This window comes from Plectropomus leopardus, chromosome 5 (genome assembly GCF_026936395.1).
Source record: "Plectropomus leopardus strain MGB_pleo_1.0 chromosome 5, ASM2693639v1, whole genome shotgun sequence".
NCBI lineage: Eukaryota > Metazoa > Chordata > Actinopteri > Perciformes > Serranidae > Plectropomus > Plectropomus leopardus.
In genome coordinates this window covers 13,506,441-13,529,266 of record NC_142180.1, presented here as the reverse complement: position 1 = coordinate 13,529,266, position 22,826 = coordinate 13,506,441, and the positions used below count along the sequence as shown (strand labels likewise).

At 37.3% G+C, this 22,826-nt stretch overlaps 1 protein-coding gene and 1 long non-coding RNA gene across 3 annotated transcripts; one reads left to right on the top strand and one right to left on the bottom strand.

The window, feature by feature from the left end:
• Positions 1 to 6,984: 6,984 nt before the first annotated feature.
• On the bottom strand, positions 6,985 to 18,819 carry ak4 (adenylate kinase 4). Of its 2 annotated transcripts, XM_088077542.1 has the most exons (5): positions 18,307 to 18,811; positions 16,801 to 16,920; positions 13,168 to 13,340; positions 11,135 to 11,253; positions 6,985 to 9,363 (listed from the first exon to the last, which is right to left on the bottom strand). In XM_088077542.1, exons 1-5 carry the CDS (start codon positions 18,446 to 18,448, stop codon positions 9,237 to 9,239), a joined length of 681 nt encoding a protein of 226 aa, XP_087933668.1. In that variant the 5' UTR covers positions 18,449 to 18,811; the 3' UTR covers positions 6,985 to 9,236. The 2 variants fall into 2 exon arrangements, with proteins under 2 accessions (XP_087933668.1, XP_087933669.1); XM_088077543.1 differs by lacking the exon at positions 16,801 to 16,920 and having other exon boundaries at positions 18,307 to 18,819.
• Positions 18,820 to 19,688: 869 nt separating this feature from the next.
• Positions 19,689 to 22,541, top strand: LOC148189538 (uncharacterized). Its single transcript, XR_015776587.1, has 2 exons — positions 19,689 to 20,425; positions 20,982 to 22,541. It is a non-coding gene; the product is annotated as an uncharacterized LOC148189538 (long non-coding RNA).
• Positions 22,542 to 22,826: the final 285 nt, after the last annotated feature.

The window sequence follows — 22,826 nt, the reverse complement described above, 5'->3', positions numbered from 1 at the left end:
GTGATGGCATGCTTCCTTCCTTGGCCTTGTCCCTTGGCAACGGAAACTCTGCATGGTTCTGAAAAGAGGACATGAGCCTGGGAAACTTTTTAGGAGAGCAGACGGGAGCTCAAAGCACAGCAGGAACGGAATGTCCAAAAGGGAGGAAAGATACCCCCACCATCACCGGACGCAACGTGCTGCCGCTCCATTGTTGCCATGGAGCTTCCTGCCCTAGCCGTGCCTACCAATATTTACCCCTGATGCCCTTATGAGTGTGTCTGTTCATGCGGCAAGCAGGTGCAGTTAGGACATCACAATCTCTGCCACCATCAAAGGTCACACATGAAATCATGACAAAAACACATACGAGATACAATATTCACTATGGTCAGAAAATGTTACAATAAACTTTTTTGTTAATCAGTCATTTCTATCATTTTTCAAGACAAGTTTGCCTAACATTAAACACTTCCAGCTTCTCAGATGTGAAGATTTGCTGTTTTCATTTGTCATATATTATAGTAACTTGAATATTTTTGGATTTTGAATTGTTGGTTAATCCTTTCACACCTTGATCACCCGATGTTTTATTTTTATTTTATTTTTATTTTATTTTATATATATATTTCTTTTGTGCTGTGTTAAAACACTTTTCACAGGTATTGAAAACATGCAATAAGGCAATGAGTAACAGTTGGCAATAACTGTCCTATTATTATTATCATCATCATTATTTAAGCTTGTATTATGCTTTATTTCAGTGAATTTTCTTGTACACCTTTCTAATTTCTTGCTAATTTTGGGGTCATTTCTTCTAGATTACCAAAAAAAACATGTAATGTGGATGTGTCATTTTGAGCTCTAGAAAATTACAGCAGGCTTTATTTTCTGTTTTTGTTGTTGTTGTTTAGACAGTTTAAAGAGAGAATAATAAGTAGATACATAAATAATGAAAATAATACTGACCTGAATGAAAATGTTTTTGTTTTTTTTAAACTTCAAAAATCCTCCAAAATGAGCAACTTTGCGGACTTAAGAAATGTTGTGAATAGTATTTTGGCTTATATTAGACCGCTTATTTGTATTAATGCAAAAGTATGAACTATATGTCCAGGCATTGTACTATGGATCCTAGTTCAATCCTTTTGGGTATTGCATATTGCATAAATACAGGCAGCTGTCCCACAACAAAAAGTACATGACCACAATTGAGGTGGTGCAGCACTTGTGGCCTGTATTGATATCAGGGACACTGTAAGACAGGTAGGTTTTCGGACGTGTGTCAAACCTGCTTCACATGCTCCCTGAATGTTGAGTAATGTTCACTTTTGTGGCATCATTTATATCACTTGTATAAGAATTCCTAAAATGCCCTTTAAAGCAATGCTCAGTGCTGTTTTTACAGTTTTATGACGTTTCGGTGGTGCTGACTATGGCCTCATATCTCTTCATTGGTTCTCACCATGACACTTAAGGATATATTGAGGATTAATGATTATCCTTGCAACCGTTAAAGCAGAATCCAGGAATCTGCTGGATCAGCTGTAGGACTCACTTGACAAGACAGACGGTGGACTTGAATCTGTGAGCTAAATCTGTGAGACTTTAGATCCTGAAATCCAATCATTTTGGTGCTCTGATAAAAACTAGAACATTACATTTAAGCATTGGCTGCTACATGTCTTCAGAAATACAGTTGCATCCATCCTGCCCTGGTTTAACACTACCACTGAGCCAGTAGGCGGCCTACTTATTAACTGACACCTGCAGTTTTCATCTGTCCTGTTGAAACAGATACTCTACCTGTTTACGTACTCTGAAGTCACTGCCTTTAACCATAAAAAGGCTTAATTAATTAAGCCTGCTCTTTTAAATGGACCATAAACAGATATAAAATAGAATATTCTATGCATTTGATGGTGAAATACTTTCAAGACACAAGTAAATTCAAAATCCATTTTCCAAGTTTTCTGTGTCTTTGTTTTGATTATTGACTGGTCTCTCCTTACATGCTAAATATGTGTCAAAATGTATTTTGTGTGTATTTTATGTTAAAATCTCTCTCTTCTCTCTTTCTGTAAAACAAAAAACATGTGTTTGATGTCTCCAAGTGGGTTACATTTGCTCAAGCTTGAGTAAAAGCTTACTTTTAATTTCCTGCTAAACTTTTTCCCACTACAATTGAGAGGGAAATATTGTGCTTTTTACGCTACTACATTTATTTCATACCCTTGCAGATTCATACAAAATAGAATTATCAAATGAGTCATAATTTAGCCTGTTATAATACTTTAGGATAAAATTGAATAAGATTTTTCCAAAAGGGAAATTTGCAAGCTACATAGCAGTAACAAGGGTTATTATAATTACCTCCACTTTTGCAATATCAAAGTGGTGTATAAATTATTGTGTTGATTATTACAATCCAGTTATACAATTTTATCTGAAATGGTCTATTTTGCATGTTTTGCATATTTTAATGGGTAAACAAACAGGGTGACTCAGTGATCATGATAAGAGCATGAAACCACACCAAGCTGCGTTAAGCTGCTCACGTGACCTGCCTGACGCTGGTGACGGTGTGACGAAGACGGCTATTGGACGAATGAAGACAGGAGCTGTCCCCTCAATGTAGAGCCAGCCCCGGATGATGTAGATAGTGATTCTGATAATACTTAAAATAAAGATTTAGCAGACACCAATCACGCCAAATGCCAAAAATACCGAGACTTTGATTTAAATAATAATAATAAAACACCTGCTATCTTAGAATAAAACATGGATTTGCGGACAGGGTGCCGTGCGCCTTTAACTGGTGTCCTGAAACGTCTTTACCGACATCATCAGCTGACAGGAAAAAAAATCCAGCTGATATCAAAGCGGCAACCGTAACACTGTTTATTCAGTCCAGACCTAGGGCTGTTGTTTATTTAAACGATAAAGCATAATAACTGCCATACAGACAAAAAAAATGTTTCATTAGATTCGACTGTGTGAAAAAAAACGACACCTGCTGTACCAAAAATAACTCAAATGATGTCATGCATGATGCTCGCGTGCGCATCTAACCACAGGCCCTGTGATTCAACATAAATGTCTCAGAAACGCAGTATTTCCCAACGCAGACGGTGCATGTTAACCTCTCTGTCCACTGAGCAGAGATGCACCATGGGGGGGAAGTGAATTTCCAGAGGCAGCCTGACATTATGTAACAGCCACACACAGATCATGATGCTATTTCCTTCTTTGCCTGATTACAGATGCGCGTAAGAAACTTGCAAAGCCAATAAAACACATCTCGTGAATCACACCAAATGAAGAGAAACAGATGACTTTACCTTTTAGAGCGCTTTCTAGCATTCCCGGGAGCGCCGTCTTGTGCCGTGGTCGAGATGCGCTGTGAACCCCGGCTGCGCTTACACACACACCGACCTTTGATTTGTCATTCGCTGCCAGTCAAAGGTCAAAGCGTTTACCGTCCCTCGTGAGACGCACAGGGATTCCCCGGTATCTTCCAGTAAATCTGTCGGTAAATCTACAGAGGTAGCACCACGCTATGGCATCATCATATAATCACATTTTGGCATGTGAGCGACAAACAGGGTCCAGCGATGGCGATTGGTAGATCTGTAGATGATGTGGATGAGCGTAATCGAGGCAGTGCAAGGTGGAGTGGATGTGCATGGATCTGTACAGTAGAAAGTGCGCCGCTCAGCGAGTCGTGCCTGAGCTGTCAGTGAGGCTGAGCCCAGCTTGGTAAAACCTGCGCTGTAAAATCTGACAAGTTGATTTTACTTTTTAAAATCTAGGAAACAAATTGTGTTGAAAAATGTAAACAGATGTAACTATTATTTACTATTACATAATTTATTATTAGTGTATATCGAATGGTTAAGTTTAGGGTTAGACTGGGACTGGTTGTAATGATGGGATGGTTGTAACAGAGCCATTTTCACCAAGAAGGGATGTTCTTCTTATAATGCATTTATTGTATGACTCCATCCTTCATGACCTTGTATGTAAATTTCATACAATAGTTGTGTGAGGAAGTGTGCCGATTTTACTGCCCAAATACTGATTTTCATGTGTGAAAGCTATTTTAGCCATTTATATAGGGGGCAATATTGATTAGGACTAATACTGTTGAAACAGGAATTATATAACTTGTATTAGATTAAAGGATAGTCCCTTGGGTAATATGTGAGCCTTTTCATCTTTGATTAATTATCGTGCTGCTACAGCTAAACACTGGCAGTGAGGGGCTGAGACAGTTCGAACACCTTTTAAAAGAATACTTACTCCAGTGACAACTAAACACATTTTCTCTTTTTATCTTACTCTTGCTCTCAGCATGCCAGGAATGTTGAGAAATAAGGGTACTTTGTGGGCCAAAATTTGAAAGCGCTAACACAAAAATTCAGTGAGTTATAGGTGCTGAGACGAGAAGTGTTACGATCATCCACGTCTCCCCTGTGTAAAATGTAGTCATTCAGTTTAGTCATATCTACTTAATGTGGTGAAGTTGCTGCAACTTAAAAACAACAAGTTATAATTAAATCAATCTTTTTAAGTTTTAGCAACTTCAGTAAACCAACTTTATTGTGCTCTATATATGTATTTTGCTGGGTGTGTCATGGTTTGGGGGTTTTGTTATACTGTGGACTTTGTTTTCAAGATTTTCCCTGGTTCTAGTCACTGATATTCTGTTTCCTGTTTTATTGTGTATTTTTACTCCTTGTGTGTCATCTGTGCTTTTTCTCTGTCTCCCTTTCTCTCTATCTCTCTATGTTTCCCTGATTCTGTGTCCCTGTCTCTGTTTCCCTGATTTGTTACACGTGTTATCAGTTCCTGCCTGTCCTTTCCTGTCAGTCTCACCTGCACACCTGTTTCTGTAAAACTCTCATTTGCTCCAGCCTAGTGTTTCCAATCACACCTTAGTTGTTAGTTAACCAATCCCTGCATGTCCCTCCTGCTCCTGGGTACAGCTACGTAGCTATGTGTCATTGTCTTGATTAGTTTCTTTCTGTATATATACCTGTGTTTCCCTTTGTCCTTGGTCAGTTCGTCTGTTTTTTTTTTGTTTTTTTTTGTGGATAATCTTCAGCATAAAGCTAGCTTTTGGTTTGTACCTATGGCTCCCTTTTTGTTTGTGTTGAATTTTGGGTCCTCATCCTGCCTCACACGTGACAGAGTGAAAACTAGTTAGGTTGTATTTTTAATTTTTAAAAATATTTTAACGAAACAGAACTCACAATAATTTCATCATTTGGAAAATCCTCTTTGTCAGGATCAAGTCAAGTCAGACTGATTTGGTTTACTGAAGTTGCTAACACCTAGAAAGAACAAGGTAATTTTAACTGTTATTTTTAAGTTGCAACAACTTCACAAAACGCATACAGCCAAATTTCAAGTATAGAGTATAGAGATATAAAGTAAACAGAACTTAAGATGACTAGTTATATTTACTTTCCTTTTTCAAGGCAATCGGTTCCCAAGATTATTTTAAGGTCAACTTGTCAGATTTTAGTGTGTGGTGAACCTCAGAAACGGGTTGAGTGTAATGCATGTGAATTTTCCTCAGAAAATCTCTAATCACAAAAGAGAAATGCAGCAGGCTATTGATATGCCCCAATAATACAAGAATTATCATGAAGATTATAATTTTTATCAGGTCACAAAACTGCTGAGCACCACTTTCCCACAGTAGAGGTCCCCATAGGAACAGATAGTGAGCATGAGGCGATAAAAAACACTGAAATACAGCAACAATTGTGCTGCATTTCAGGTTTTGCACACACTAAGAAACCTCGTACATGCTTCATTCACGTACAAACTGCAGTACTGCACTTTTTGTCAAAAGGTAAACACAGCAAATGAGACTGTAGTCCCAGCTCTGATGCACATGGGGTTTATGTACAGATCTGGGAGGATTAGACACCCGAGGAGACAGTATTCCTATGTACACCCATGCTCGTGTGTGTGTGTGTGTGTGTGTGTGTGCGTGCGTGTGTGTATTTCTGCACGTAAACATCCACCATGGGTTTTGTGTTTAGTACAAGTTAGCACACCCTCCTGCTGCTTCCTGTTTTTCATCACATGATATAAAAGATCAAGGAGCAAAGAAGGGAGGAGCAAAGCCTTTCTGTTATTTTCATGTGTGCTGGAAAGAAAGAATCATGAAGCCTGTCATAGTCATGGATTATGGCAGCGGTGGAGGAAGTACTCAGATCTTTTATTTGAGTAAAAGTAGCACTACCACTGTGTAGAAAGACTCTGTTACAAGTGAGAGTCCTGTATTCCAAATTTTGCTTAAGTACAAAAGTATTAACATCAAAACATACTCCAAGTACCAAAAGTAAAAGTACTCTATGCATAATAGCCAATTTCTCAATGATATATATTATTATATGTTAGTATATATATTAGTGTTGCAGCTGGTAAAGGTGGACCGTGATCTGTTATTCCATAATTTATTAGTTGATTCATATTTTTCATTAACGACATAAATCTGCAAATTAACTAATAACTACAGCTGTCAGATAAATTTAGCAGCTTAAAAAGTAGTTTTGTCTGAGATGTTGTGATGTAAAAGTGTAAAGTATAACATGGAAGTACTTCAAAATTGTACTGAAGTACAGTACTTAGTAAATATACTTAGTGACTTTCCACCACAGGATTATGAATATCGAGGTATTCTTTAGAGCTGTAAGACGTTTTTTTGTCATTTGAACCAAAAAAAAAAAAACCTGACAAAATCATTTTTGAATATTTTAAACACAAAGATTTTTATGATTAGAAAGTGATTATTTTTGCCTTTTTGTGGATACACCATCCTCCTGCGCATATGTTTAGACTGAGAGCTAAGGGTTAAGCATCTAAAAAAAATCTGGCTAGACCAAACCAAAGTATGATTTAGCTGGTAGTTGCCCACAAAATAAGACAGCATAGTAACTACATGTTGTGTACAACTTTACATCACATGCAAAGACAGTGAAAGCAGCATTGAGAAAATAGCTTTATTGTTTTCAGAATGTAACATGTTTGGACAGTGCAGGTTTTAAAATAGGGGAGAAAAAAAACCAATACAATCCTGGTGTTACACAACAGCAGTGGGGGTGCGGTCACACGCAACATAACAATTTTACACCACACCCTTTCATTTAGCAACACAGACTGGAAAGATGTGCTCCACTGACTTAAAACCAAAGTTTAAATCAAATCTTAAATCCTCCTACAGATCCCTCTCATCTCCACCTTGTTAAATAATCTCATCCTCTAGTGTAAAAGTGACTCTTTTTGCATCTTTGGTCTTTTATTGTCTCAAAGGCCTTCAATCTGTTCAACATACAACACCTTTCATCTTCACATCATACATTTAAAAAAACACCACAAAAAACATTGTTACAAGGCTGTTTTGACCAAATAACAGAAATGTTTTGATTTTTTTGTTTCTTTCAATTTTTTGAATGCATGTGATGTGTTACTTATAGCCAGTTCCTGAATTAGTGTGCATTGCTATTTCCAGGCTCCACAATAAAATCAGATGATGACATTTAACTATAAAGTTTGAAAACTGCAGAGCTAGCATAAACAGAGCTATTAAAGTATTTGTTGATCTTTATTGCACTGGTTAGTCACTAGTGTGCATAAGTTATTGGTAATAGAAACTGTTGTGCCATTGTGTGAAAATATGTCATGTTATTCTGTAGACTGAGAAATGATGGCAAATCTTTACCAATCACTTAAAAAAAACATTTAAAAAAATCTATAAAGCTAACATTTTACAAGTTGTTCACACTGAAACAAAAAAAATGAAAAAAAAGACCTTTACATATTTGACCCTGTCATGCTTCTGAATTGTAAAAGCAACATATTACTTATACGGTTAGAACCAGCAGTATCAAAGTTGAACAAACACTGCAAACCATTTCATAAACAACAATCTACAACATCTTAATGATCAAAATCTCTCTGCAATTTTAGAATTTTAAGGGAATGTAACAGCATTAAAGCCACTCGATATTCTCTGCATAAGACTTCATCCCACTGACAGAGTGTGCTGTAGAGTGACCGTGAGGGCTTTTTCATTTTTGTCCAGCATCAGCCCAAAAGATTGTCCTGCATGTTATCAGCTGCAGATTGCATTATATTCTGCAGCATTTCAATACAAGAGTAAAGAATAGCGGTTTACACAGTGAACACTGTGTACGTTATTGATGGATATATTCTGAGCTGATCAAGCCAAACAAATGAATATTCTGCAGGTTCACTGCAAATGTAACAGCTGACCTGTAGCCATTATATACAATATATTGCACAACATTCAGGTTTGCACACCAATTTTGTTTTAGAAATAATTGAACTAATTAATGCCTGACTGGGATGGACTTTGACTGTAGATACAAGACAATTGCATAATGTCAGCATTGACCTCATGGAGTCTGTCAGTTACAGCTGTGGTGAGAGTGCTAGATAAACACATGAACTCCTCAGTTATTCACACTTAAGGCTAATCGCAAGGTTTCATTCTAAAATTATATAAAGTATATTCATACAGGCAACTACATGATACTGTTTGGTTTTGTTTTGTTGTTCTTTTTCATTGAAATCTAATTTTTAACTGTAAAGGTAAGACTTTTTAAGTACTTTTATATATTGCTTATATTAGAGTTTTATTTTCATAATAATTACATTGAGTTTTGTATCAAATACTTCATGTTGGAGTGAGACACTTAATTTTTTTATTTTTGGATTCATTTTTTACCTTAACCTCTGTTGTTGGTGATAAAATACTGATACTGAAGAACTACAATAAAGACAGTCCTTCCTTCTCTATTTTGTTTTTGTTTTGTTTTTAACCACAGCTGCCCTCAATGTGCTATGATTTAAATTTAAAAAATGGAATAAGTGCAGATAACAAAAGCAAAAAGACTTGCTTGATGGTGAGTGCTTGTGTAACATTATAATTTACAAAAATGATCAGTTTTGCTATGGCCTTGAAGGACTTGAACGTTTCACAATGATAATATAGAAATCAACAAAATCAATAAAGCTCTAGAAATATCTGCATACAACCATTCATCTGAAAACCAAACTGGTGACTGAAATATGTTGAACGACTATAGTTTGATCAGTGTCCTTATCTGTCCCTCTAAACCTCACTACAAGGGCAAGCTGAGGCCAGCATGTGAAAACATTACCCCACTTCTTATGGCTGTTTCATGATATTTCCCCGTGGTACATTCAGAGAAGTGTCAGGGTGTCTGGGGTTGGAAGGCATCTGAAGGCTGTGCGTCCATCTTGGCGCTGAGGAGGGAGTTGATATAAGGCCAAATTCGGTCGGTCTCTGTACCGGAAAACGAGTGCAGGATTCCCTGTGATCTGTGCGGAGAAATAATATAACAAATAAAACAAAAGGAGGGCAACATTAAAATATTGACTGGTTGAATGGCAGTATGTGACTTATTAGTGTTACATTTTAAAGGAGGATTTAGCATTGCACTCCTATTACATTGTCAAAGCAGTAAAAAAAAGATCTAAATCAATGCATTCGCATAGCCTTCTTCCAAAAAACTGTGACCTACATAACCCACAGTGCAACTTAACTGCATATGGTTCAATCAGAGATTCATGTGAGCTTTGCTAGTGGCAGCTAATTTAGTGTCAAACTGCTAGTCTCAAGCATAGATGAGGATTAGGCTACAGAGGTCTGGTAACCACACTTTTTTTTCTAACTCCACAGCCCTAAATTTCAAACCTGAAGTCTTCAGTTCTAACTGCTTCAGATTCGAGTGACATCACTTGTGGTAAATAATTAAATTTTGTGCAGCTCCCTTTAGAGCTGCAAAATGCTCAATACTACTTTTGTGTGCATAAGTACTTCTGACACCTATAAACGTGTAAAAATGGAGCAGTTACGCATTAAGGAAGGCTATTGAAGGTTATCTCAATCTAAAATCATTATGAACTCATGTAACTTAGACAGTCAAGGGAATGTTCTGCTGACCATTGTTTTGTTTTCATTTTAAAGGTCCAGTGTTTAGGGGGATATGGGGGATATGGGAGATTTAGGGGGATATGTTGGCAGAAATGGACTGTAATATAAAAAAGTAGGTTTTCTTTAGTGTATAATCCCCTGGAAGCAAGGATTATGTTGTCATTACCTTAGAATAAGCCATTTATATGTACATGGAGAGCTGTTTATCATCAATGGAGATCTTCATGTTGCACTGTCATGTTTATTCATAAGCCCAAAATGGACAAACCAAACACTGGCTCTAGATAGGGCTATTCACGTTTTGGGATCAGGCACCATGGATTGCAACCCCTATGTGATGAGTAGTGTCAGAAAAAAAATTACATGAAACTACTTTATTCAATGCTTTTAGCAGTTTAAATTACCAGGTCCGTTTGTTTTGGAGAGGGAGAGACCGATGCGGATAATTCGGCTTCCCATAAATACGAGGTTAATCTTTGTTATCAGAGAAAAAAGTTGAGCCCACATAAGTAGATGCTAGGCTAGAATCCCCTCTTCAACATGCCAAACTGTGTTGGAGGAATGCTGATTTGAAACCTGACGCTGCTTTATTCAGTGTTTTTACCAGTTTGAATTACCAGGTTCGTTTGTTTTGGAGACAAAGGGAGCTCTGGTGGTAATTCAGCTCCTGGTAAAAAACCTCTTGAACAATAAACAATGAAAGAATGCTTCAGAAGATGTTTCAGCTGTTAGCAATCTGCAGACCTAACTTCTATGCCACTAAATCTCCCAAAATCTTCCTTTGTGTTATTAAATGAAAAACTACTGATCACAAAAAAATGACTTAAGAGTTGACTGCAGGATATAAGCATTTTTATAGCAGGAAACTGCAAAATTCACATGCTCCCTTTCATGACCTCTATATTTTGTTGCTGCTTGACATCTGCGTTGGATTTCTCATGTCCAACATTGCATGTGGCTACTTGTATTAAAAGCATCCAAATCTCAGTTCTCTGTTATAACAATGTTACTATGATACTTTGCAATGATAATGTTAGAAAAACTAAAGACAACTTATTTTAGGTTTCAATCATATGTTGACAGCAAGAACTACCACTTCTGGCTACCTGTAGGTAGAATCACTGCTATAAGAGACAGAGAGTAATGTTTACTGACTTGTATAAGTCTATGACAGGTTTGGCGACATCTTTGTAGTGTCTCAGTCTGGCCATCAGAGCTTCCGGCTTGTCATCGTCGTGCTGAATCAGTGGCTCCCCAGTGATGTCATCCTTACCCTGAGGAATACAACACAAGGTCACACATGCAACAATGTGGCATGGGTAAACTCAAGATCTCTAAAAATCTCACACTGCAACTGAGACATATATCTACCAACCATTACTATAACAAGATCAGGATATTTTGGTGCTCACATAAAGACATCAAGAACATAACATTTACATTATTCATGAAATTTGCTAGAGTTTTTTTGTCATTGCTTAAAATTTGATCTTTCCAGCCAAAGTTAGTGCAAAAAATGCTTCAGTGTACAAAGAGTACTACTGTGTAATGGTGATATCTTGTTTTTTAAAATGCTTCAAATGTCAAATACAATGTCCTCCTTATTTCCTCCCCATCCCTTTTCATTTCTACATTCTGTTTAATAAAGAGAGAATGTTGCAAAACAATTTCATTGTATGATTTATTTCCTGTAGTGAGGCATAAGTGAGTGCAAACTGGTGCCAAAGGTACATGACCTTGCAGTCTAGCAGCAAATAAGTGCTATACTGGAGACAGAGGGCACCAAAACCCCCGAAATATAATTCCATTAAATATATATTTCAGTGTCTTCTTTGGAAATGCTACAAATTTCACTCAAACTGTTATTAATTTATTATAATTTATTTGGGATAATTTAAAGATACCCACTAGACATTAAAAAACACTCTGCTTTGTATAGCAACTTGTGTCTGATGTGGAGTAAAGCAAAGTTAAATGTGTTAAAAGTATTTTTTTATTATTTCAAAAAATAATTTCTATCATTATAATTTCTATATATATATATATATATATATAAATAAAGAGAGAGAGAGAGGGGGAGAGAGAGAGAGAGAGATTATTTGATTACTTAAGTCACTATTTATTTCTCAAATTAAGATTTCAGCACACAAACCATGTGACAATATACTAGTGCAGCTGAAACATTTAATCAACTGATTATAAAATCAATTAGAACTACTTTAATAATTATTCGAATCACTGGCATGCAAAAGCATTTCATGGTCCCAGCTTCTCAAAAATGAGGATCTTCAAGTTTTCCTTTATCTTTATTTTTTAAAAACTATTTCTATTTATTAAATTGTTGTTATTTTTTATGCATGAGTACTTTTACTTTTAATACTTAATGCATTTTCAATGCCAGATTTTTTATTAGTACTAGAATATTTTTACAATGTGGTATTAGCATTTTTACTTGCAGCATCATTTACAGCATCACAAATGTGTTGCCATTACTGGTATTTTGATTTCCCTGTAACACCAGGACTGACGTTCTGGAAAATCATGTTTACTGGTTTAAGCTTATTTAACAGTATGTTGATCAACTGCACAGGTTCTTCTTCTGAGAGCCTATTTTGGTGGCACCTGTCCATTTCTTGGGCATGTGCCAGAGTATTTCCACATGGTACAACACCTGCCCTTAGATAGTATTTAGGGGGATTTGTCTATGCAGTTTGGTGTAATTCTCTTATTTTTTGCCACTTTAGAAAAAATTAAGAGAAATTTAAGGGAGTGTTGCTGCATGAGGCCCATTGTTTTATCAATTGTTTTGTCTGTGAAGCAAACTGGATAAAGATGATTTATTTTATAGTTAAGAAAGATAATACAAAATGGTCAGTTACTATAGTGTGATAACAACCTTGTAAAGTAAAATGACAAACTGCTGTAGTGTCGTTGTGTAGGATGGTGGGGTAGTGAATAAAAAGAGTATGCTTTATCTGGCTCCAATCTTTCATTTTTACAAGCTTTAACCATGCTGAGGCCAGACATTAAATCTCTACCAGATTTCAAAAACACTGACACAAACCTCACAGGGAAATGGGGAAGCAACCAAAAGGACAAAATTGTCCTTTAGAAAATCAACAAAGTGCCACAAAAAAACAATCTAAATTACAAGTAAAATATGGTTGCCACTTCAAGACTTTTGAGACCTTCACTCGTGGTGGGTTAAAGCCCATGTTGTATACTCGACCACTGGCTGGGTGGATCCAGCGGTCGCTAAGTCTCTCCCTTAGCGTCTCATAGGGGATGTTGAGGCTGATGACCAAGTCCAACTGACACAAATTGTTCAGGGCTTGGGCCTGTGCTAGAGTCCGAGGGAAACCTAGACAGAGAGCAGAGGGGGGAACGTATGAGGCATGGTATATGTTTATGTTTACTTTATACATTTATGTATGGTCTTTACTTTTTTATAAACTTGTAAGATTGCAATGTATGTACATTTCACAAGTTATGATTATCACTGATATAATGGCAAAAGGAAGACAAACTGTATATGAACTATAGGCCATTTTACAGTCTCATTCAGTTTATTTCCTGTTTGATCGTTTGCTAATGTCTGCAGCAAATAAAGTTGGACTCAAATTTCTTCCAGTTTTCCGGTGAGACAGTCTGTAGCTGTGATAATGACAAGATTATGTACATGTGAATGAACTTAGTGGAAAAGACAATGCTCTCAGTTACATGACCTGGATGAACCCCCTGCAGTAATAACAAGAGAAGAGAGTCTTGTATCTACAGTCATGCTAGTACATAGCTCTTTAGACTCGACTTGGACTTTAGTATCAATAACAACATAACTTGTGATTGCACTTTGACTTGAGACTTTCAACTTGAAAATACTTGATGGGCCTACCTTTCCCCGAGTCAATTCATCAATTCAATAATTTCCCTTCATTGTCTGAATCAACTAACATTAACGGTGTTCATTCCCAGGAAGCAGACAATTAATTCCCCAAATCCATGTTGTTTGAACCAATTCGTCAGAATCCAAACAAGCAGCAAGAAAAAACCACAAAGAACTAACTTCATGTTACTGGGTGCCAATTGGAAAAAAATATACTTAAGATAATTTTGTTAGTGCACAAACTAACCACTGTTAAACAAAAAACAATCTGCAGTACGCAAAACATGCTTGTCAAAAATTACAGACAGAGACACATCTACATCCAATGATGTTTGACATTGCTCAAAGAACTGTAAGTTGAGGCTACCAACATAGTTAGCAAGCAAATGCTTAGTGAATGTTACTACTCCATTGCTGAAATGCCATTACATTTGGTGCAAATTGCAATGTGACTTGTTTTAGACCCAAAACTCAAAGTGTAGGAATTGGGACTTGACTTGGGACTGGAGTGTAAAGACTTGACACTCACTTCTGGCTTGTAAAACAATGCATTTATCCCACTAAGCACAAAGTACAGGTGAGGCTATACAAAAAATGATTGGTCATAAGCCAAAGTGCTGTACAGATTGAAATTTTGACCTTATATTCAGTTCTAGATAAAATGTTATAGGATAGTCCAATTTAAAACAATTCAATCCTGAGTGGAAAAACAAGTTTGTAACAAATTCATGATACATCCAATACTTGCTGATTCATATCACTCGTAACCCCAAGGTTGCACAAGAGATGCAGTCACATGGTCACGAAATTGGGAAACATGAATGTCTGCATGACATTTGTGACAATCCATCTTCATTTACTAGACAAGTAAAAACTTTGATCTCATGGCCCTGATTGAAAAGTCAATCGAGGGATCACTAAGGTCAGTAGAAATGTTCTTCTGGAGACCATGAATATCTGTACCAACTCTCAAAGCAATCCATTGATTGATTGTTCAGATATACCACTAAAACATATACCTAGAAAGGTTTGGAAAAGTCGGGGCATCACTAAAGTCAGTAGCATTTATCCTCTGGGTACCATGACTGCCTGTGCAAAATTCAATGGCATTTTAGTTGTTAAAATATTTTAGTCAAGACTGACAGGCAGACATGTCCATCCCTAAATACATGTTGCTAGCATAGATATAAAATAGTAGCAGATGTACAGAAGCAGAACTTGTATTCCAATTTTGTTTGTATTCTTACTGTAAATATACTGTAGGTGCATTAGATTTGAGGTCATTTCTCCTCTTGTCTTGGTTTTACAATGCTTTGGTATGAATACAAATAGGCTAGGTTTACTGTTTCCTTTTGTGTTAAAGCGCAAATTGGCAGTCACTCTGTATGTTCCATTGTATGGTCAACAATGGATCATCATGCTGCCCACAAATGAGTGAAAAAGCAGCAATCAAGACGGCAAGAGAAACTATATTTTGGGAGGACATATAGCCTACATGTAGATCATGATAGCTGGTCAGGGGGAGGCGGTGAGTCATCTTTGGGTTATCTCAGGTCATAAACAGGATGAACTCAGGTGTGTGTGTGAGAGTGTTTGTATGTTAAACCTTGATCTGGTTGCCCCCTTCTCTTACTAGAACAAGCATTTGTTTACTGATCATGTTTCAAGGTTAAAACACCAATAACACCAACCAGTTTTTGTCATCAGTATTTGGTATCTTTAGTGGAAAAGTGGATAATGTTTAACTTTAAAAATGACACGATGGTCCGCTAAGTTTGTCATCTCAGAAATCTCTGTTACTCATGGCTAAAACCAAATATGTTACCAGATAATACCTTCCTCAACCATCTTGGAATGGGATCAAACTAGCCATATTCAGCGATCTGTGATCAAAAAAAGAAAAATAAGCCAGGGATAGTAAGTGTGTGTGTGTGTGTGTGTGTGTGTGTGTGTGTGTGTGTGTGTGTGTGTGTGTGTGTGTGTGTGTGTGGCACCCATACTTGGACCATGACGTTAGCATGTTTCCAAAATCTTAAGACAGGCAGACAGTAAGAAATATAAACACCTGCCAAAGTCATTACATTGCTTCTCTGGTAGCTCCCTAAACAAAAGTGTCACCAGAACCAAATTTTTCCATAATGGCACACACACAGACTCACAGGGTGAAAACAACACCAGCCTCACTGTCACAGCTGGTAAATATTTAATAACTTCCTAGCCCTTCACACTTCTGAGACCATGTCAAACCAGTATCCCTGTAATGCATGGCAAAAATGTGAAGGTTTTCACTTCATTGTGACTTTGTCTCCACCATTAGAAAATACATAGAGACCTGTTTTTCATGAACTTATAACACTGTAACAAAGTTCACCCAGTACTGGATGTGAATAAATAATAAGTTAAGCACAGGGAATTGAGTGGACCCTCCTGATATAAACAGCAAAATCCTTTTTGAAAGTCTATCTTTGATTCGACCTTTGTTTTAAATCTGATGTAAATCCTCTATGACTGCTAAATAACAGTCGAGAGCATGCACAGATCCGATGGTAGAGGATGCAGTAACTTGCAGGACTAATCACCCACAGATGTAGGGTAATGTAGAGCGTATTTTTCCATTTACTTACTCCTCAGACTGAAGTAAAGGAGATAGTGTATATGGCACTTTGGGGGGCAGAAGTGTAGAAAATGCTCCACTGATGGCCTCTAATGTCAGTCTGGGGATTTTGAGGGGGTGGCACCTGGGGTGGCCAATCATATTAAAGGGGTGGCTGTTAGTTCCCACCACTGGCAAAGACGCTGCATTATGAAGACAAATGATCAAGGCAAAGGATGGCGCCTGCTGTAAGTTAAGAGATGCAAAGCTGGTGTACCACAATACATCCGTATAATATGGTACAGACCATGTACTCTGATTCTATAAAAACAATCATTTTCATACCGTCCAGCAGCCAGCTGTGGCCGACCATCTGTTGCAGTCTGGGCAGCAAAAGTTTGGTCATCACATGGTCAGGTACAAGCATGCTTCTCTCTACATAGGTCCCCACCATCACACCTGCCTCTGATATGCAACAGACAGGTTAAGACAGTCAATGCAGGTATGCTTCCTGCTTAAAAAAGAAGTCACAAAAGAGCTTATTGAATCCATTCAGGCCTTGATTTTAAAAAAGTACTTTTTTTTAAACATGCTTGGTATCACTTTAAAGCATCTTGTTAATCAAACTATCTGATCAGAGAGAGTAAATGGTTAAACCTCTCGGTGAAAACTCCTGCCTGTAACCTCCCCACATCTTACTCAATTATAAAATTACACTGGACCTGCTGTGGATTCATTAACCCTTTAAAACCTAGGACAATTGTTTTGACTTCTCTCAAAAACATGAGCAGAAAGCAATAAGCAACAAGACATAGCCCAAATATTGGCAGGAAATTGGTAAAAAAATAATAATAATAATAATAATATTCATTTTTAAGAAGTCAGAAAAAGAAAGAGAAAAAAAGAATGAGAAAATAACCCCAAATTAAAAATAAAAAACATTTTTTCTGTAACATAATTTTAAAGTTATGGTTGTAATAATTATACATATAAAATATTCCTCTTTTTTAAAACTAATTTTCAGCTCATTTTCGTGACACCTACAAATTTCTTGCCAAGTGCAGGACATTCCTTGCCATAGTGCCCATTACCTTTTCTTTATGTTTTCAAAAGAAATCAAACCAACAGGCTTATGGTCCATGGGTTAAATAGCTTATGAAACATCTTATGAAAATCTAAACACAGCACCTGATGACAAGTGATGGTACTCCAGGTTTCAAAGTCGTTAAACAAATACGAATAATGAACTCTTATTTTAAAAAAAGAAACTTCTTTTCAAAGCAAAAGGGGAAAGGCTTAGTTATATCACAACTGTACAGCCGTGTTCCCCTTATGGCATCGGAGCACACATGTTTTTACTTAAGCTCTCTGCACTGAACTCCAGATTTATCATCAGTATACATGAACTTGGCAAATACTTGGAAATAAATTAATTCCAGTTGGGGTAGTTGTAATGAGGAAGTTCAGAGAGACACAATCAATGCTTTGAGGCGTAAGTTTGGGAGAGTTGTAGTAAACCCTGGTGGGGGTAGTTGGAGCAACACTGAGTCATTGTGGCACTTCTGTAAGTTAATTCTCTGCACTGGGTTGAATTCAGATGAAGGAAAATTAAGTTTGCGGTCATCCAAATGTCTCGCCTTTTGTTGCTTGGATCGTAATGGCTATCAGAAGCTATCCGTAAATGTGCACGTCTCACTTCATTCTGCATCCTGTTTCAGCTTTGATAACATTGCTGTGCCTGTTACCATAATATTAAATGGCAGATGAACAAAGAAAAGCACAGTCGTTTCTGCAGACTGGTTCTTTCTGTTGACACTACCACTATTGGCGTTTGGGCTCCATGTACCCTACCTGTATTTGCCGCTATGCTCTCTCGTAGGAAGTGGCCACTGGACAGATATTGCAGGCCAAAGCTTTGCGCAATCCTCTTGGATATCGTTCCTTTTCCCGATCCTGGTGGACCCATGATAGCTGCACGAAATAACTTAGCCATGTCTTCCTCAAACACAGGCTGCAGCTGAAAAACCTCGAGGATGCACAAGTATTATATTTTCCTCTTTGTGTGCGAGAGAAGGAAGTAAATCAAACCCCTAATCAGTTGCGCTCGTGAGCAGTCAAACGTGTCCAAAGCGCGGATGGCTCCTAAACTTGTCGCGCCAATGTAAGTTTTAGCTTATCTCCGGAGTCTGTGTGCTTCTTTACGCAGAGCCTCTCTCCTCGCACATTGACTCTACCCTGCTATGACTCCGATCACACCGAAACGCCCTTTTCCTTTTTTTTAAGGTCCCTCGGTTACCTCCGTCTACGTTTTTACGGAAAGAGACCTCTCTGCAAATGAATGAAGGAGTCTCCACAACGCCCTATTTTCCTGCGCACATCATCCAGAAAAAATGCGGATGACCGACTTTTTGCGGGGTAAACTGGTTACTGTAGTTTTATAGACCAGTGATGATGTACAACAACAACTGACGTCTGCAACTTTAAGTCATCACATTCTCTCAAGAGAGAGGGATTTTATTTGAAAATGGCTTGCATCTATCTATCTATCTATCTATCTATCTATCTATCTATCTATCTATCTATCTATCTATCTATCTATCTATCTATCTAAAGAAGGAGGAGGAAGAGGAGGAGAAGAATGCTTTTATGACAACATAACATCCAAACGAAAACTAAAAAAAAATAGAAAGTTTAGTACAGTTATTTCACTTGTTGGCAGTCCTGCTTTGAAATATCTCTTTTAAATATAATGTGGTATTATCCTAAGTATTACTATAGCATAACTAGAAATCTAAAATTTTTATTTCCTCATAGCTAAAGCAAAAACTCAAAAACAAAATAAAATTGCCAATTCAGTTCACTGCAACATATCTAAAGTTTAGTACCCTTTTTAGTCGTTGGAATTTTGCTTTGTTATGATGCTCAGTGAGGGACTTTGGGCGTTTTGAAAGGGACATTTTAAATAAAATCTATAATAATAATAATAATAATAATAATAATTATTATTATTATTATTATTATTATTATTATTATTATTATTATTTCAAAAGATAGTAACTTTATGTGCAGCTAAGTTGTTTTGGGTTTTTTGGGGTTTTTTTGCAGCCTGTTTAGGGAGCCTAATGTAAAGTTATTTTCATTTGTAACTGCAAAGGGGAACAGGTTGTGCACACCTTCAATTCATGTTGAGGCATGTCACAAAGATTTGGAGACATACTGCCATGCCACTCTTTTATTACAATCCAGAAACGGGTGTGTCACTCAACTCAATGCCACCTTATCCCATGAAAATGTCGATAGTCTATTTGTTTCACACAATAGGCGCAAGTGTACATGCACGGTAATTAACTTTTATAATATTTTTTAGGGTTAGGGTTAGGGTAAAAAGTAAAAACAACTCACTAACTCACTTCTGCAAAAAATATATTGCAGTGAGAATTATTTATACCACAGCAATTAGTAAAGCGGACTGTTCTTGGATTCCACTACTTGTTGACAGCATCTCTCCAAAATCCGAGCTTTTATTATTCATTATGGCTCATGGAGTTGCTATCTCTCATGGTTTTGCACTGCTGGCAGCGGGCGCAGAAAAGCACATGAGTCGCTGTCATTCCGCGCAACATTTGCGGACGGGCGGAATCTAGAAAGTACTTGTTGCGAGCCATACGGCGGCGGCAGCGTCCCGGAGCTGTCAGATATTGCGCACAGCCTTCAGTCTTCAGTCAGTGGAGTATCCAGACTAATCCATCAGACAAACAACTCGGAAGATTAACCTTTTTTAGCCTCGCGAAACAAGTTTTCGCCTCCACACCCGGAAGCCTGCTTTTAATTTCACGATCATTATTGTCACATGGCTTTGGGAGAATTCAATAACAACAAAAAATGGCGACAATCACGTTGGTCTGTGTGGTCTTGCTGCGTCATTAAAAATATTCATGTAAACACGGGGAATTAAACGGGCAAATTGCAGGTAAGTGAGCAAGATATTTTCATTGCAGATTGAATATAATTAAGAATAAATGATTATATTTGGATCCGACAGCATGCTGTTTGTTTTTGCCAAGAAAAGGGGTGTGTATGCAATGCTGGGCGTTAACGTTTGGCTGCACAATATTCAGTACGAACATTGGACTTATATTTCGCCTTTAGTCGCTTTTCAAATAGCATGTTTGGGTTTTTTAAAACAGGTATGCATGTTATTATGTAATGACACGAAAACGGTTTCGTTTAGAACTTTTATTTGTAGAAAACAGCAACAAGCGCTTATTTCAGTTCTGGCTGTTGTCCATATTCTCTAGTTTTAGTATCGGAGCCATATCTGGATCACTGTCTGTTACCTTAACGGTTAGTAGCTTTAAGCCAGTTATTTACATTGAGGGTTTATGCAATATGGACGCGCTTTCTTCACTGGGTCTCCTGTTACAGACAAACGAAGCACTCAGCGCTGACAACGTGTCTGTCCGCTGCCATGTTTAGTTATTTGCACATGTTGCTTTGCTTTTTTGACATGAATATTTTTCGGCCAGTGCCCAGAGCAGCGGGGCTAATGGAGTTGTTTACATGAAGTGCGGAGGGCGGACTGACGGGGAGGAGGAGTCGCTACGTCGGGCCAGAGACGCCACCGGACTGCTCGAGAGGCTGCTCGCGCCGAGGTGGGCGGAGCCCGCGAGGAGAATCATAACAAGTCTGACGTCACTCGGCCTTGTGGTTGGTATGAATAATATACAGTAGTTTGTCTCGACCAAGTCCTAGCAGGCGAGAGGCTAAGGGATAAAAAGTCTTTGTGCCCGTAATTGTTTTATAAGTTGAAACATCGACGAGCTCTCTGTGCACCAGCAGAATGGAAAATAATTAAAAATCTAAAAATAGAAAAAGATTGCAAAGTAATGTCGAAATGCGTGAATATAAAGCAAGCGTCTTCCCACATACAAGAATGGTGTAATGTTGTTTTTAATCACAAATTGAGAGCCATTACGTCACAGTGTTCAAACTGCATGTGAATGGTTATGTATTATTAACTGTCCACCCGTCGCAGGTAGACGTTTCATTAATGGACAACAGAGTTTGTCCTTCTCAGGACAGAATAAGTGGTTGTCCAAATAGCAAATATATAACATATTAGAGGCCAAACTAAATGAATAAAGTACAATTGCAATTGTTAGATTACTCCTTTATTTTTCTCAGGCTTATTGCTGAGATACTTTAACAAAATCCAGATTTTTCGGACACAGTCAGATGTAGATCATAGGAAATCTGGAAAAACATGATTCCGTGAGCCTATTGTGGCATATGAACTGGTTTGTTTGTGTTCCTCTTATCAAACTATGACATATAGTTTATGTCTTGTCAAATTTATTTTTTGTATTCTTAAATTGATACTTCTGAATTGTGGTATGTTTATTCCATTTATGGAATTTGAAGGCTTCAGTTCCCATGGTTAGAAGGCAAAAGACTTCCTGCTGGAAAGGATATTAAAAAAATAAAATAAAAATAATAATAATAATAATGTATTCAAATAAAAAAAATGTTCTGTAGATTCATCTGTTCCCATACCAGGTACTGTATGTTACTTAAAAATGATTTACACAAGAAATCAAATGCTGGAGCTGCAACTTTTATATGTTTTGATACCATCAAATATGCTGCAAAAGGAAAACTTTGTTATCTTTGCACCTGTTAAAGCTGGAGCACAGGTTTTCTGGGCGGATGATGAATGGAGCGAAGTCCTGGACTGCTAGATATGTCAGGCTGCCCTGGTTCAGTTATCACAGTGCTGATGCTGTCCCCATCGAAGGTACAGTACTGTGATAACTGAAGGATGGCTGCCAACTTGACACGAGTGCAGAGAATCAAAGCATGTTCGGCAAGCAAGCCAGAAGACCAAAGCGAGGGTGAACAAGTGTGAGTAATTGAACAGAAAAAATATTGTATGTTAATTTAGATTTAGAATTTAGATAGATGAAACGGTTTTCTCTTTTTCAATCTGTCAGAAGATTGTGTATGAAACATTAAACTCAGAATTATCTTCATTATTCATGTAACTCCTGCTGAAATCTAAAAAAATAAATAAAGTGACATTTTCTTTATTCAAACGTGTACATTCTTTTGTTTATCTTTGTTGTGTAGAATTTAGTGGATCTTTAATACAGATTGATTAAGATGAAATTGAATACTTCCTGAAAGCTCTCTCCTCGGCATTGGCAATTACATGGCATTTATTATTAAAACTAATGTAGCAACATAATGCAAACATGACTAACTGTTCACATTAGATTTCCTGGCGACTCCAATGCTGATGAACCTTGAATTGAAACTTAAATCCTCACATCTTAAGCATTTTAGAATAACAGTGTGTTCCTGTTAGGAAGTAG

Coding starts and splice junctions, on each gene's coding strand:
- ak4 (XM_088077542.1), bottom strand. CDS start 18,448: ATGGCTAAGTTATTTCGTGCAGCTATCATGGGTCCACCAGGATCGGGA. Junction 16,921..18,306: donor GAGCATAGCGGCAAATACAG/GTAGGGTACATG, acceptor GTTGCATATCAG/AGGCAGGTGTGATGGTGGGG. Junction 9,364..11,134: donor CCTGTCATAGACTTATACAA/GTCAGTAAACAT, acceptor TTCTCCGCACAG/ATCACAGGGAATCCTGCACT.